The sequence below is a fragment of the Oncorhynchus mykiss genome, chromosome 5 (assembly GCF_057628025.1).
Source record: "Oncorhynchus mykiss isolate SJ-2025 chromosome 5, ASM5762802v1, whole genome shotgun sequence".
NCBI classification, from domain to species: Eukaryota; Metazoa; Chordata; class Actinopteri; order Salmoniformes; family Salmonidae; genus Oncorhynchus; species Oncorhynchus mykiss.
Window position 1 is genome coordinate 88,876,421 of NC_143026.1, and position 16,880 is coordinate 88,893,300.

The 16,880-nt window shown below is 44.8% G+C and overlaps 1 protein-coding gene across 3 annotated transcripts in view; it reads left to right on the forward strand.

Annotated features, from left to right (window-relative positions):
* LOC110524798 (receptor-type tyrosine-protein phosphatase C) overlaps nt 1-7,528 on the forward strand; it is a 129,343-nt gene extending 121,815 nt beyond the window's left edge. For all 3 annotated transcript variants that reach the window (XM_090236250.1, XM_090236252.1, XM_036978780.2), the window contains 2 exons: nt 6,747-6,826; nt 7,006-7,528. In XM_090236250.1, coding sequence (XP_090092376.1) covers nt 6,747-6,826; nt 7,006-7,007 — 82 coding nt within the window. In that variant the 3' untranslated portion in view covers nt 7,008-7,528. The remainder of the gene's footprint in view (nt 1-6,746; nt 6,827-7,005) is intronic.
* Nucleotides 7,529-16,880: the final 9,352 nt, after the last annotated feature.

The window sequence follows — 16,880 nt, forward strand, 5'->3', positions numbered from 1 at the left end:
CAAGTATCCTATTTCAGACTCAATATATAGACAGATTCCTGCCTTGTCTCCGCATTAATCCCCCATTACAGAAAATACACTTTCCCTTGATCGTTGGTTCTGTACTGACCTCTCGTCCTTGGTCTCTGCATTAATCCCCTATTACAGAAAATACACTATTTCCCTTGATCGTTGGTACTGTACTGACCTCTCGTCCTCGGTCTCTGCATTAATCCCCCATTACAGAAAATACACTATTTCCCTTGATCGTTGGTTCTGTACTGACCTCTCGTCCTCGGTCTCTGCATTAATCCCCCATTACAGAAAATACACTATTTCCCTTGATCGTTGGTACTGTACTGACCTCTCGTCCTTGGTCTCTGCATTAATCCCCTATTACAGAAAATACACTATTTCCCTTGATCGTTGGTACTGTACTGACCTCTCGTCCTCGGTCTCTGCATTAATCCCCCATTACAGAAAATACACTATTTCCCTTGATCGTTGGTACTGTACTGACCTCTCGTCCTCAGTCTCTGCATTAATCCCCTATTACAGAAAATACACTATTTCCCTTGATCGTTGGTTCTGTACTGACCTCTCGTCCTCGGTCTCTGCATTAATCCCCCATTACAGAAAATACACTATTTCCCTTGATCGTTGGTACTGTACTGACCTCTCGTCCTCGGTCTCTGCATTAATCCCCCATTACAGAAAATACACTATTTCCATTGATCGTTGGTACTGTACTGACCTCTCGTCCTTGGTCTCTGCATTAATCCCCTATTACAGAAAATACACTATTTCCCTTGATCGTCGGTTCTGTACTGACCTCTCGTCCTCGGTCTCTGCATTAATCCCCTATTACAGAAAATACACTATTTCCCTTGATCGTTGGTTCTGTACTGACCTCTCGTCCTCGGTCTCTGCATTAATCCCCTATTACAGAAAATACACTATTTCCCTTGATCGTTGGTTCTGTACTGACCTCTCGTCCTTGGTCTCTGTGTTGTGTATTTATCTCCAAAATGTTCTTACACTCCTCCAGACCATATTTAAAAAGAAATATACTTCAAATGTCTTCTTAGAAAACAATAAAAACAGGAAAAAAGACATAAAAAAACATTAGCAGTAAACATCATTCACATTAAACACCTTCCATTTCTATAAAACACAAAGGGCATATTGTACTTGCTGTTACAATAAGATATAGATTTAAAACAAAGTCAGGTAAGCCACTGTGTCGAACCACCTCTGCTCTAAACCTTTCTTCAAATTCAACAAAACGATTCTTTCGGTTTTTGAACACATTTGGTTCCCTCTCCAATTGGTGGTTGCATTGGTCAGACCCTTAAGGAAAACATTGTGGTAAACCGTGGGGTGTTGGGTTGAGCGTGCAGAGATTGACACAGAGACAGGGAGGCTTTAGTCCGCAAAAACAACTTTACTCAGACAGTAAATAAATATATCAAAGAAATCACTTAGGTTTAGCTCGGTCCGTCTTCTCTCTTTTGCTTGGTGTCGGTCTCCCCCCCCCTTCTCCTTCACGGTGTGCCATCGTGCTCCTTTTATTTGGCCTCCACGGCTGGTTGGCCCTTTCCTCTAATTACCTCCACTTGGAACTGTCCGAGTCGGGGTGCCCAGCTCCTGTATCCCCAGCAGAGGGAGCCAACGTTGCCTCACGTACCTCCCCTCTATTACCATCCGCTAGTCACCGCTGTCAGTATCTGTTGATTCAAAGTGCTGACCAGATGCTTGAAACCTGATCTGCCTTCCACAACTCAGCCTGGGGATAGATTGAGGGAACAAATGATCCGCAGATGGGGGTCAAGTTTGTTTTTGCCCCCCTTGTCTGTAATTGTTGAATTTCTTCTGTCAAGGTTTTGATCTGTTCACCAAGAGCTTTCAAACTATCTGTATCTCTCTTCAATGTCCTGTCATGATTGTCCAGAAATCATTTCTCATCCCATTTTCTTACTTTGGCTAAAACAGTTAAAGACCATCTTGTTTTTGTCAGACATTTAGACATCCTCTGAATTTTCCCCCAAGCTTTTTGTGTATCAGACAGATTTAATATTCCATCTTTGTCAACAATGAAGGAATATTTCTTTATTATCTCTTGCCTACACTTCTCTACTTTGAAATGGTTCTTCATATCACAAGACAGTAAGTGGTTTTCTCACTTTACAATGACATTATATTAACTTCAAAAGCTGTGTAATATATATATCTCTATGTTTATATATTTAGTTAACCCCAAAATGTAAGCCCTTTTAAGGACTCAAATCTCTTCTAGAACCCAACATGTTTCTGTAGGGCTTGGCTACCCATAAAAATGTGTGTTCACTTCAAAAAGCTTCTTGAAGGCCTACATTAACCACACCTGTAAAAATTGCTTCTCAACGAGCAACTCACTTCTACGCGACAAGAAGGTTTCACCAGTTAAGAAAAGACTCTAACCTTTTAATAGAGGACTTGAACCCCTATAATAGAGAACAAAGACAAAGGCCTCAAACCTTTTCATAGAGAACAAAGGAAGTCTGTAATGGAACTCGACCCCTTGTACATAACGGATACATATCACTCATTGCACACACTAATTTTAACCTGATTTGGTTATTTTAAAATAGACTCACCCTGCACTTATGCCATTAATCAGGAGATTAAGAGTTGACTCCCCAAAGTGGGTTGCGCTCAGTATTCTCTCTTTTTTCTGGATCAACACAAAGTTGATACGTTTTTCTTGTTTTTGTTGAGATCAATTCATCCGGATCACGGCACCAAATGTTAGCAGTTCGTGTTATTCTTTAATAATACAGACCTCAAAGCAAATCAGGGGGAGGAAAATAGGTTTATTCAAATAGGACAAATCATGATTGGAAGTAGATGACCATTCTCCCCTGTCCTCAGTGGTGCTCTCCAGTGATTCTCTCCTGTGATTCTCTCCTGTGATTCTCTCCAGTGATTCTCTCCTGTGATTCTCTCCAGTGATTCTCTCCAGTGATTCTCTCCAGTGATTCTCTCCAGTGATTCTCTCCAGTGATTCTCTCCTGTGATTCTCTCCTGTGATTCTCTCCTGTGATTCTCTCCTGTGATTCTCTCCAGTGATTCTCTCCAGTGATTCTCTCCAGTGATTCTCTCCAGTGATTCTCTCCAGTGATTCTCTCCAGTGATTCTCTCCAGTGATTCTCTCCTGTGATTCTCTCCAGTGATTCTCTCCAGTGATTCTCTCCAGTGATTCTCTCCTGTGATTCTCTCCTGTGATTCTCTCCTGTGATTCTCTCCAGTGATTCTCTCCTGTGATTCTCTCCAGTGAACAAAGGAACAGGATGTAGTTTACAACCCAGCCCTGTGGTTGACCAATTAGAATAACTTGCAATAAAACTGGGCCAACGTCCAAACAACAAGTATCCTATTTCAGAGTCAATATATAGACAAATTCCTGCCATGTCTCTGCATTAATCCCCCATTACAGAAAATACACTATTTCCCTTGATCGTTGGTACTGTACTGACCTCTCGTCCTCGGTCTCTGCATTAATCCCCCATTACAGAAAATACACTATTTCCCTTGATCGTTGGTACTGTACTGACCTCTCGTCCTTGGTCTCTGCATTAATCCCCCATTACAGAAAATACACTATTTCCCTTGATCGTTGGTACTGTACTGACCTCTCGTCCTCGGTCTCTGCATTAATCCCCTATTACAGAAAATACACTATTTCCCTTGATCGTTGGTTCTGTACTGACCTCTCGTCCTCGGTCTCTGCATTAATCCCCTATTACAGAAAATACACTATTTCCCTTGATCGTTGGTTCTGTACTGACCTCTCGTCCTTGGTCTCTGTGTTGTGTATTTATCTCCAAAATGTTCTTACACTCCTCCAGACCATATTTAAAAAGAAATATACTTCAAATGTCTTCTTAGAAAACAATAAAAACAGGAAAAAAGACATAAAAAAACATTAGCAGTAAACATCATTCACATTAAACACCTTCCATTTCTATAAAACACAAAGGGCAGATTGTACTTGCTGTTACAATAAGATATAGATTTAAAACAAAGTCAGGTAAGCCACTGTGTCGAACCACCTCTGCTCTGAACCTTTCTTCAAATTCAACAAACGATTCTTTCGGTTTTTGAACACATTTGGTTCCCTCTCCAATTGGTGGTTGCATTGGTCAGACCCTTAAGGAAAACATTGTGGTAAACCGTGGGGTGTTGGGTTGAGCGTGCAGAGATTGACACAGAGACAGGGAGGCTTTAGTCCGCAAAAACAACTTTACTCAGACAGTAAATAAATATATCAAAGAAATCACTTAGGTTTAGCTCGGTCCGTCTTCTCTCTTTTGCTTGGTGTCGGTCTCCCCCCCCCTTCTCCTTCACGGTGTGCCATCGTGCTCCTTTTATTTGGCCTCCACGGCTGGTTGGCCCTTTCCTCTAATTACCTCCACTTGGAACTGTCCGAGTCGGGGTGCCCAGCTCCTGTATCCCCAGCAGAGGGAGCCAACGTTGCCTCACGTACCTCCCCTCTATTACCATCCGCTAGTCACCGCTGTCAGTATCTGTTGATTCAAAGTGCTGACCAGATGCTTGAAACCTGATCTGCCTTCCACAACTCAGCCTGAGGATAGATTGAGGGAACAAATGATCCGCAGATGGGGGTCAAGTTTGTTTTTGCCCCCCTTGTCTGTAATTGTTGAATTTCTTCTGTCAAGGTTTTGATCTGTTCACCAAGAGCTTTCAAACTATCTGTATCTCTCTTCAATGTCCTGTCATGATTGTCCAGAAATCATTTCTCATCCCATTTTCTTACTTTGGCTAAAACAGTTAAAGACCATCTTGTTTTTGTCAGACATTTAGACATCCTCTGAATTTTCCCCCAAGCTTTTTGTGTATCAGACAGATTTAATATTCCATCTTTGTCAACAATGAAGGAATATTTCTTTATTATCTCTTGCCTACACTTCTCTACTTTGAAATGGTTCTTCATATCACAAGACAGTAAGTGGTTTTCTCACTTTACAATGACATTATATTAACTTCAAAAGCTGTATAATATATATATCTCTATGTTTATATATTTAGTTAACCCCAAAATGTAAGCCCTTTTAAGGACTCAAATCTCTTCTAGAACCCAACATGTTTCTGTAGGGCTTGGCTACCCATAAAAATGTGTGTTCACTTCAAAAAGCTTCTTGAAGGCCTACATTAACCACACCTGTAAAAATTGCTTCTCAACGAGCAACTCACTTCTACGCGACAAGAAGGTTTCACCAGTTAAGAAAAGACTCTAACCTTTTAATAGAGGACTTGAACCCCTATAATAGAGAACAAAGACAAAGGCCTCAAACCTTTTCATAGAGAACAAAGGAAGTCTGTAATGGAACTCGACCCCTTGTACATAACGGATACATATCACTCATTGCACACACTAATTTTAACCTGATTTGGTTATTTTAAAATAGACTCACCCTGCACTTATGCCATTAATCAGGAGATTAAGAGTTGACTCCCCAAAGTGGGTTGCGCTCAGTATTCTCTCTTTTTTCTGGATCAACACAAAGTTGATACGTTTTTCTTGTTTTTGTTGAGATCAATTCATCCGGATCACGGCACCAAATGTTAGCAGTTCGTGTTATTCTTTAATAATACAGACCTCAAAGCAAATCAGGGGGAGGAAAATAGGTTTATTCAAATAGGACAAATCATGATTGGAAGTAGATGACCATTCTCCCCTGTCCTCAGTGGTGCTCTCCAGTGATTCTCTCCTGTGATTCTCTCCTGTGATTCTCTCCAGTGATTCTCTCCTGTGATTCTCTCCTGTGATTCTCTCCAGTGATTCTCTCCAGTGATTCTCTCCAGTGATTCTCTCCAGTGATTCTCTCCGGTGATTCTCTCCTGTGATTCTCTCCTGTGATTCTCTCCTGTGATTCTCTCCAGTGATTCTCTCCAGTGATTCTCTCCAGTGATTCTCTCCAGTGATTCTCTCCAGTGATTCTCTCCAGTGATTCTCTCCAGTGATTCTCTCCAGTGATTCTCTCCAGTGATTCTCTCCAGTGATTCTCTCCTGTGATTCTCTCCAGTGATTCTCTCCAGTGATTCTCTCCTGTGATTCTCTCCTGTGATTCTCTCCTGTGATTCTCTCCTGTGATTCTCTCCAGTGATTCTCTCCTGTGATTCTCTCCAGTGAACAAAGGAACAGGATGTAGTTTACAACCCAGCCCTGTGGTTGACCAATTAGAATAACTTGCAATAAAACTGGGCCAACGTCCAAACAACAAGTATCCTATTTCAGAGTCAATATATAGACAAATTCCTGCCATGTCTCTGCATTAATCCCCCATTACAGAAAATACACTATTTCCCTTGATCGTTGGTACTGTACTGACCTCTCGTCCTCGGTCTCTGCATTAATCCCCCATTACAGAAAATACACTATTTCCCTTGATCGTTGGTACTGTACTGACCTCTCGTCCTTGGTCTCTGCATTAATCCCCCATTACAGAAAATACACTATTTCCCTTGATCGTTGGTACTGTACTGACCTCTCGTCCTCGGTCTCTGCATTAATCCCCTATTACAGAAAATACACTATTTCCCTTGATCGTTGGTACTGTACTGACCTCTCGTCCTCGGTCTCTGCATTGTGTATTTATCTCCAAAGTATTATTCTAATAATGACGGGAATTGTGACTGTGATTGTTGTGTAAATATTGCATCTTTGATTTAAGTTGTATTTTCTGTGTAACCCTCTTTTCTTTCAGCACAACATCTGAGACAGACAACTGTCATGTTCATTATTGGAACAGTTCCCTTGCCTCGAGGATTCAGAGGGGTAAAAACTGTAAGTTAGGTTTCCATTTTGAAACTCACTGTATTATCTTTCATGCATGAGCTCTGGTATTTCCACCAAAATGGTGCCCTTGAAGGTGTAATACCTTTGGATTGGTTTGACCAAATCCTAGACATATTGAACACAGGGGTCTTTAAACAAAAATAATAACACAGACTTTTATGTTCAAGGATGCTTGGTACACCCTTAGATGATGCCACTTCTACTGGTTTCCTTGAGGAACGCCTCAGGAACCTGAGAAAGAGGCGTCGGAGACCAGGACGGCTCAACTCTACATCTGCAGCCGCTGAAGATATAACAGACAAAGCAGGAATCCTGTATTGCCAATGATATTAGGCCACATTTTAGTTTGATGGTTTCCTAGATGGTCTACTGTATTTCAGACATCAGATGCAACTTTGTAGATATACACAACTCACTATATTTAGGGAAAGAGGGATTTCCCAGGTGAAATCTTGATATGACATACTTTTTGCCAGTGGCGACCCGTCATTCAGGGCAGGTGGAGCAGAGTCCCACCTGTTTTGAGTCACACATTTCTAGCTAAAACACATAACATACATATTCGTTTTTTTTTTGGGGGGGGGGGGGTGCCTGTTTTGCATGTTATTTTGCCATTAATATGTGTCACATTTCAGTTCGCAAACAATGTAAAAAAATCATTGAATTAATAAAGCCGCAGACAAACATGGACTCTTTTTTGATTTCTTGAGTAAGGCAGCTCCAAAATGCATGTGTTTCAGCCTAGCTCAGTGCTTTCTGTGGTGGTGGGGCAGCCAGCGGAAAATACGGAGCGTAGGGGTTGGCTATATTCTCTAGTTGCACCGTGATTGGCTCAGTGTTCTGTCACTCATGGGGACACTAAAGTCACTGCAAAATCTAAGGGTAGCGCTGGAAAATTCAAGCCCCTTGGATGCTGCCATAGAGTTACATTAGAAGTGCCCGTCCAAGAAGGTTCAGGGTCATTGGCTACAGATACAATGATGTCAAATCATGTTATATGTACAGTACCTTTGATTGGACTGATCATGTCAACATCATACTTTCAAAATCTTGGCTAGCAGTCATCATCATGAATTAAGTCAACAATCTGCTGGCAAATCCTTTTCAATCCTTGTCATATGAAGATAAATTATAGATCAAACGTATCAGTGCTCATCGGCCTTTGGACATAAACATTACACAACAAGTTGGAAATCGCTAATTCAACAATGACTGGTTTGGAAAGAATCAGTGGCTAACTGCAAACATTGCAAAGCAATCACTAGCCCGAGTGGGTTCATGGTCCCAATTCTGGGTTTAAGGGTCTCTTTTCCAAGCTTAAAATTATAAACATTCAACATTGGCCATGCTGTGAATTCAGCATGATTTCTGCCACGTTCAAAACAACTGTTAACTCGGAACTGGCAAATCTATCTTCAATGAGTTCAAGACAACTGGGAATCTCGGGGAAAAACAAGCTCAGACTGGGAAAATATGTTTTGAACGGTCATACATCTCAGAATTGTAAGTCGGGAACTTGGGCCTCTTTCTAGAGCTATGACCTGAATATCACTGACGTCATCATGATTCAACCTTGTTTTTTTCCGAGTTCCCAGTTGTCTTGAAAGCACTATAAATCCAGAGAATGACAGACTTTGATGACAAAGTTTGATGAAATAATTTGCCCACAAAGGACATAGTTTATACATCTCAATTGTCAGTAGAAACCACATTTATTTAAACAAGTCAGCCATATCAGCATTGTTTTTTTAAAAGGTTGAAAATGAGGCTAAATGAACTGTTTCGCTGCCAGACAAGGCTCCGCTGATAGCCAGGTAAGGTGTTGGGTCTGCTGTTGGGACAGCTTCATGTAGGCCCTAACAGATTGTGGGCACAGTTTGTCACCATTATAGTGCAATGAATGTATTGTTTAGTGTTGTGTTGTGTTGTGGCTTTGCTGGCATGCATCCTCAACATTTATTTTAGCCTCTGAGTATAGATGTGAAATATTAAGTATGTCTTAAACGGGTAACATTGCTGCTGTGAGATGCATGACATGAGAAATACCGGGAGGTCCTAAACGGGTCATATTTTGGTTGGATTTGAGTTATAAGGACGTCAGAAATAAGCCGTCTTAATCAGGTCGGATTCTGGTTGCATATGAATGTTTTTTAGACGTTTCCTAGAAGGCGTCATGTTTCTGACAGGTGTATTAAATGGAGCACACAGCCATGCAATCTCCGTAGCCTAACAATGGCAGTAGAATGGCCTTACTGAAGAGCTCAGTAACTTTCAACGTGGCACCGTCATAGGATGCCACCTTTCCAACAAGTCAGTTTGTTAAATTTCTGCCCTGCTAGAGCTGCCCTGGTCAACTGTAATTGCTGTTGGGAAGTGGAAACGTCTAGGAGCAACGATGGCTCAACCACGATGTGGTAGGCCGCACAAGCTCACAGAATGTGACCGCCGTTGCTGAAACGCGTAGTGTATAAAAATCGTCTGTCTTCGGGTGCAACACTCAATACCGAGTTCCAAACTGGAGCAGTGGAAACATTCTCTGGAGTGATGAATCACGCTTCACCATCTGGGTGAAGGACGAATCTGGGTTTTGTGGATGCCAGGAGAATGTCATCTGCCCCAATTTCCATGGGAGACCAGTACGAAAACGTATGCACTAAGAGCGTCTGCTAGAATGTAAAAGTCCCCGCAGCAATGTTCCAACATCTAGTGGAAATCCTTCCCAGAAGAGTGGAAGCTGTTATAGAAGCAAAGGGGGGACCAACGCCATGTTAATGCCCGTGATTTTGGAATAAGCTGTTCGACAAGCAAGTGTCCATATAATTTTCAAAATCAACCAAAATCTAACCGTCGTCTGGAAAAGACATCATTATGATGAACTGTGCCCGTTGGGAACGCAAAGCTGTTAATATAGGACCAGCATGGTACTGCTGTCTGTAGCTGGTGTCTGTGTGTGTTGCACTTTTTCTCTGAGTTGTAAAAGCAAGCAAAGCAGGAACTGGCTACTCTTTATTTGATTGATGTGGCTGACGAGGTAACTGCTGTTTGACTTCACAGAAGAAAAAAATATACATTCAATTATTGAACCATTGATTCTATTCTTGGATAATATAATGTATAAATGTACACCAAGGTAATTATTTTTAATGCGTCACCTGAGCAGGATCAGATGGTGACAGAGTTCTCAGCAGGTCCAGGCAACCAGGGAAGACCAGTCTCATGGTGCTATGGCTATGGCAGATGCAACACTTTATTCTCTCTGTGAATCTATTTTAAGGCAGTTTGACAAACCTCTAAAGTTGATTGCCAAACTGTATCAATAAGCGTTTCTAGATGACACAAACATGTCAAACAAAAATGTGAAGAAGACCTGGGAGACACAATTTGTAATTTTTTTTATAATTTTTATTTTACCCCCTAGTAGTTACTATCTTGTCTCATCGCTACAACTCCCTTACGGGCTCCCTTACAGGCTCGGGAGAGACAAAGGTCGAAAGCCATGCGTCCTCCGAAACACAACCCCACAACCCCACTGCACTGCTTCTTAACACTGCGCGCATCCACCCCGGAAGCCTGCCGCACCAATGTGTCAGAGGAAACTGTGCACCTGGTGACCTGGTTAGCGTGCACTGCTCCCGGCCCGCCACAGGAGTCGCTAGTGCTCGATGAGACATGTACACAGGGATATCACTACCGGACACACCCTCCCTAACCAAGACGATGCTAGGCCAATTGTGCGTCTCCCCACGGACCTCCCGGTCGCGGCCAGCTGCGACAGAGCTAGGGCGCGAACCCAGAGTCTCTGGTGGCACAGCTGGCGCTGCAGTACAGCGCCCTTAACCACTGCGCCACTCCCGGTCCCCTTTTCTAGGGGACCACTGCACCACCCAGGAGGCCCTGGGAGACACTATTGATGATGATGAATGGATACAGTTGAAGTCAGAAGTTTACATACACCTTAGCCAAATACATTTAAACTCAGTTTTTCACAATTCCTGACATTTAATCTGAGTAAGAATTCTCTGTCTTAGGTCAGTTAGGATCACCACTTCATTTTAAGAATGTGAAACGTCAGAATAATAGTAGAGAGTGATTTATTTCAGCTTTTATTTCAGTTTGTCAAATTTCTGCCCTGCTAGAGCTGCCCTGGTCAACTGTAATTGCTGTTGGGAACAGCGAGGATTGGAGTATCTGTCCATAGGACCACTTTAAGCTGTACACTCCATAGAGCTGGGCTTTATGGAAGAGTTGACAAAATAATGCCTTTGCTTAAAGAAAAAAATGAGCAAACACGTTTGGTGTTCGCTGAAAGGCTTGTGGGAAACTCCCCAAACATATGGAAGAAGGTACTCTTGTCAGATGAGACTAAAATTGAGCTTTTTGACCATCAAGGAAAACTCACCTTTCATCACCCCAAAACATAATTGTCATCGGCAGGGACTGGGAAACTGGTCAGAATTGAAGGAATGATGGACGGCGCTAAATACAAGGAAATACTTGATGGAAACCTGTTTCAGTCTTCCAGAGAATTGAGACTGGGATGGAGGTTTAACTTCCAGCAGGACAATGACCCTAAGTATACTGCTAAAGCAACACTTGAGTGTTTAAAGGGAAACATTTAAATGTCTTGGAATGGCCTAGTCAAAGCCCAGACCTCAATCCAATTGAGAATTTGTGGTGTGACTTAAAGATTGCTGTACACCAGCGGAACCGATCCAACTAGAAGGAGCTGGAGCAGTTTTGCCTTGAAGAATGGGCAAAAATCCCAGTGGCTAGATGTGGCCAGTTTATAGAGACACCCCAAGAGACTTGCAGCTCTACAAACTATTGACTTTTGAAACTAGTTATTTTTTGTTTGTTTCTCATTTTTTGCATCTTCAAAGTGGTTGGCATGTTGTGTAAATTGAATGATACAAACCCCCAAGGGGGGTGAATACTTTCGCAAGCCAATGTACCTGATTACGCATATAGAAGTAAGACTAGTCTACCTGGCCTCGGCACAAATGTACAGTAGGCCCATAAATGTGCCCATTTGGGGATGTCTGATTAGTTTTTCTGATTGCCTTAACTCACCACCACTAATGAGCTGTGGAGAAAAAATGACATTTTTCTTCACCTCAAACAACAAGGAAACAAAGTCTATTTTTATAATCATTTGGGAATGACAATAGTTCCTCAAAGTATTTGAACAATATTTATAGCTCTCTCCCTTTCAATAACCATTCGGCATGAAAGGGAAAAATGTAATGCTCTGATCCAGTGGAAACATCATAAAATGCATGACTAATTCTTATTCCTTGCACAAATAACCTGTCCCGAGCTCTTTGGCACGGGAAACTCTGAGGGCCCAGAATATTTTTATACAATGTTACAAGTTTGCTAGCTCAAGTTTCTGGGCAACCCAGTTGATAGTTTCTAGTTCTTTGCAGACCATTTGTAGCCAATATGATTTATAATATTTATTTTGATCAGGATATTTTCTACCTGCAGGCTGTAATGGTTTAATGTGTTGGCTCTATTTAGGCAATTTTTTTTACAAAGTTGGCAGTAAAAGTTATTTTTAGATTTGTACAATTTTCCTTTAGATTGAGATATAATGTACCACAGACAACAGACAATGATTTTGCGATACAAAGACTATTATAAATTAAATTAAACTGTTCCATGAATATGTGCGTATGAAAATCATAACTGGCACGCAGATTGGTGGAAATGGGAAGATAATTGGCACGCCAAATGGAAAAGGTTGCCGACCGCTGGTGTAGCCTATAACTGTCAACTTCAGGAGCGTAACGGCAGAATCTGCTAAGGCCGGCAGGAGATGGGGGGTCGGGAACAGTTTTTTCCCTCTTAATCATTTAATTAAACAAGGTTTAAGGTTAAAGCATCAGACAAAGTTCAGTAGCCTACATATTAGTTGATTTTATTAAAACACATATGGAGAAATACAACGTTAAAAAAATTCAACCAATCGATTGGTCGAAAGAAAAGACTACTCTTTGTTGACCTAGATTTGTTTTAGTCTGGGACAGCCCTAGTAGAAATACAGGACATTGGCTTTATGCCCCAAAAAATTCAGAGGGAGAACCCTCCACCAGCTTTAATCAGCTTCTTGACATGCCACACCTGTCAGGTAGATGGATTATCTTGGCAAAGGAGAAATGCTCACTAACAGGGATGTAAAATATATTGAGAGAAAATAAAAAAATATTTATAGAAATAAGCTTTTTATGGAACATTTCTGGGATCTTTTATTTCAGCTCATGAAACATGGGACCAACACTTGTTTATATGTTTGTTCAGTGTACTATTTTTACAGTGTAGAATTTACATCATTGGCTTATAGCACGTGTCAAACTCATTCTACGGGGGACCGAATGTCCGCGGATTTCGCTCCTTCCTTGTACTTGATGAATTACGGTTACTAATTAGTAAAGAACTCCCCTCAACTGCTTGTCTAGGGCTTAATTTGAAAGGAAAAAAACAAAAACCCGCAGACACTAGGCCCTCCATGGAATGAATTTGACACCTCTGGCTTATAGGCACAGATCTAGCAACAGCTGACTCTCCCCATCCTAACTTTGACCGTTAAAGAGCGAAGGAAAAACTTACCTTTCTTCTGGCCACCCCAGAAAAACTGAGATTGGCCAGGAGGGACATTCTAACATGACACTGGGAAACCTAACCTTCACACAGCAAGGTTCCTAGTTAATTGTTTAAGGTAAATATTATCCACATATGTATGTGTGAACGTTCCCACCTGGACAAAAGGAACATCTATGTGAGAATGCTATTCATTGACTACAGCTCAGCATTCAACACTATAGTGCCCTCAAAGCTCATCAATAAGCTAAGGACACTGGGACTAAACACCTCCATCTGCAACTGGATCCTGGACTTCCTGACGAGCCACCCCCAGGTGGTAAGGGTAGGTAACAACACACCCGCCACGTTGATCCTCAACACAGGGGCCCCTCAGGGGTGTGTGCTCAGTCCCCTCCTGTACTCCCGGTTAACTCATGACTGCACAGCCAGTCATGACTCCTTCCTGTTTGGCCCTGTCCGGGGGTGTCCTCGGATGGGGCTACAGTGTCTCCTGACCCCTCCTGTCTCAGCCTCCAGGATTTATGCTGCAGTAGTTTATGTGTCGGGGGGCTAGGGTCAGTTTGTTATATCTGGAGTACTTCTCCTGTCCTATTCGATGTCCTGTGTGAATCTAAGTGTGTGTTCTGCAATTCTCTCCTTCTCTCTTTCTTTCTCTCTCTCGGAGGACCTGAACCCTAGGACCATGCCCCAGGACTACCTGACTGTCACGCCCTGACCATAGTTTGCTTTGTATGTTTCTATGTTTTGGTTGGTCAGGGTGTGAGCTGGGTGGGCATTCTATGTTACATGTCTAGTTTGTCTAGTTCTATGTTTGGCCTGATATGGTTCTCAATCAGAGGCAGGTGTTCGTCATTGTCTCTGATTGGGAACCATATTTAGGTAGCCTGTTTAGTGTTGGGTTTTGTGGGTGATTGTCCTTAGTGTCTTGATGTCCTTGTTCTGTGTGTATGTGCACCAGTATTAGGCTGTTTCGGTTTTCGTTACGTTTATTGTTTTGTAGTGTTTGTATTTAGATTTGTGTTGCTTCAGTTTAAATAAACATGGATCGCAATCTACACGCCGCATGTTGGTCCGACTCTCCTTCACATAAAGAAAACCGTGACAGAATCACCCACCACAACAGGACCAAGCGGCGTGGTAACAAGCAGCAGCAACAGCAGCAGCAGCAGTGGGAGAGGCTGCATTATTTGGATGAGTTGGAAGGTAAAGGACCCTGGGCACAGCCTGGGGAATATCGCCGCCCCAAGGAAGAGCTGGAGGCGGCAAGGGTGGAGAGGCTCTGGTATGAGGAGGCAGCGCGGCGTCGTGGATGGAAGCCCGAGAGTCAGCCCCCAAAATGTATTGGGGGGAGGCTCACAGGAAGTATGGCGAAGCCAGGTAGGAGACCTGCGTCAACTTCCTGTGGTTACCGGGGGGCGAGAGAGACCGGGCAGGCACCGTGTTATGCTGTGAAGCGCACGGTGTCCCCAGTGCGGGTGCACAGCCCGGTGCGGTACATTCCAGCTCCGCGTATCGGCCGGGCTAGAGTGGGCATCGAGCCAAGTACCATGAAGCCGGCTCTACGCATCTGGTCTCCAGTGCGTCTCCTTGGGCCGGCTTACATGGCACCAGCCTTGCGCACGGTGTCCCCGGTTCGCCTGCATAGCCCAGTGCGGGCTATTCCACCTCGCCGCACTGGCAGGGCGACCGGGACCATTCAACCGGGTAAGGTTGGGCAGGCTCGGTGCTCAAGAGCTCCAGTGCACCTGCACGGCCCGGTCTATCCGTCACCACCTCCACGCACCAGCCCTCCGGTGGCAGCCCCCCGCACCAGGCTGTCTCTCCGGCCCATCCTTACAGGGGCTCCCGCCTCTCCAGCGCTGCCGGAGTCTCCCGCCTCTCCAGCGCTGCCGGAGTCTCCCGCCTCTCCAGCGCTGCCGGAGTCTCCCGCCTCTCCAGCGCTGCCGGAGTCTCCCGCCTCTCCAGCGCTGCCGGAGTCTCCCGCCTCTCCAGCGCTGCCGGAGTCTCCCGCCTCTCCAGCGCTGCCGGAGTCTCCCGCCTCTCCAGCGCTGCCGGAGTCTCCCGCCTCTCCAGCGCTGCCGGGGCCTTCCTCCTCTCCAGCGCCGCCTGAGCCGCCCGTCTGCCCAGCGCCGCCTGAGCCGCCCGTCTGCCCAGCGCCGCCAGTGCCGCCCGTCTGCCCAGCGCCGCCAGTGCCGCCCGTCTGCCCAGCGCCGCCAGTGCCGCCCGTCTGCCAGGAGCCGCCAGTGCCGCCCGTCTGCCAGGGGCCACCAGTGCGCGCCGCCAGTCAGCCAGGGGCCGCCAGTGCCGCCAGTCAGCCAGGGGCCGCCAGTGCCGCCAGTCAGCCAGGTGCCGCCAGTCAGCCAGGGGCCGCCAGAGCTCCTCTGTCCCGAGCTGCCCCTCTGTCCCGAGCTGCCCCTCTGTCCCGAGCTGCCGCCCCTCTGTCCCGAGCTGCCGCCCCTCTGTCCCGAGCTGCCGCCCCTCTGTCCCGAGCTGCCGCCCCTCTGTCCCGAGCTGCCGCCCCTCTGTCCCGAGCTGCCGCCCGTCTGTCCCGAGCTGCCACCCCTCTGTCCATTGAGAAGAGTTGCCATGGTGAGGAGGCCACGGAAGCGGACAAGGTGGGGGACTAAGACTACGGTGAAATGGGGGCCACGTCCAGCACCAGAGCCGTCACCGCGGACAGATGCCCACCCAGACCCTCCCCTATAGGTTCAGGTTTTGCGGCCGAGTCCGCACCTTGGGGGGGGGGGGGGGGTACTGTCACACCCTGACCATAGTTTGCTTTGTATGTTTCTATGTTTTGGTTGGTCAGGGTGTGAGCTGGGTGGGCATTCTATGTTACATGTCTAGTTTGTCTAGTTCTATGTTTGGCCGGATATGGTTCTCAATCAGAGGCAGGTGTTCGTCATTGTCTCTGATTGGGAACCATATTAAGGTAGCCTGTTTGGTGTTGGGTTTTGTGGGTAATTGTCCTTAGTGTCTTGATGTCCTTGTTCTGTGTGTATGTGCACCAGTATTAGGCTGTTTCGGTTTTCGTTACGTTTATTGTTTTGTAGTGTTTGTATTTAGATTTGTGTTGCTTCAGTTTAAATAAGCATGGATCGCAATCTAAACGCCGCATGTTGGTCCGACTCTCCTTCACATAAAGAAAACCGTGACACTGACATGATGACTACTTGCTGTCCCCAGTCCACCTGGCTGTGCTGCTGCTCCTGTTTCAACTGTTCTGCCTTATTATTATTGGACCATGCTGGTCATTTATGAACATTTGAACATCTTGGCCATGTTCTGTTATAATCTCCACCCGGCACAGCCAGAAGAGGACTGGCCACCCCACATATGCTCTCTATAATTCTCTCTTTCTTTCTCTCTCTCGGAGGACCTGAGCCCTAGGACCATGCCTCAGGACTACCTGACATGATGACTCCTTGCTGTCCCCAGT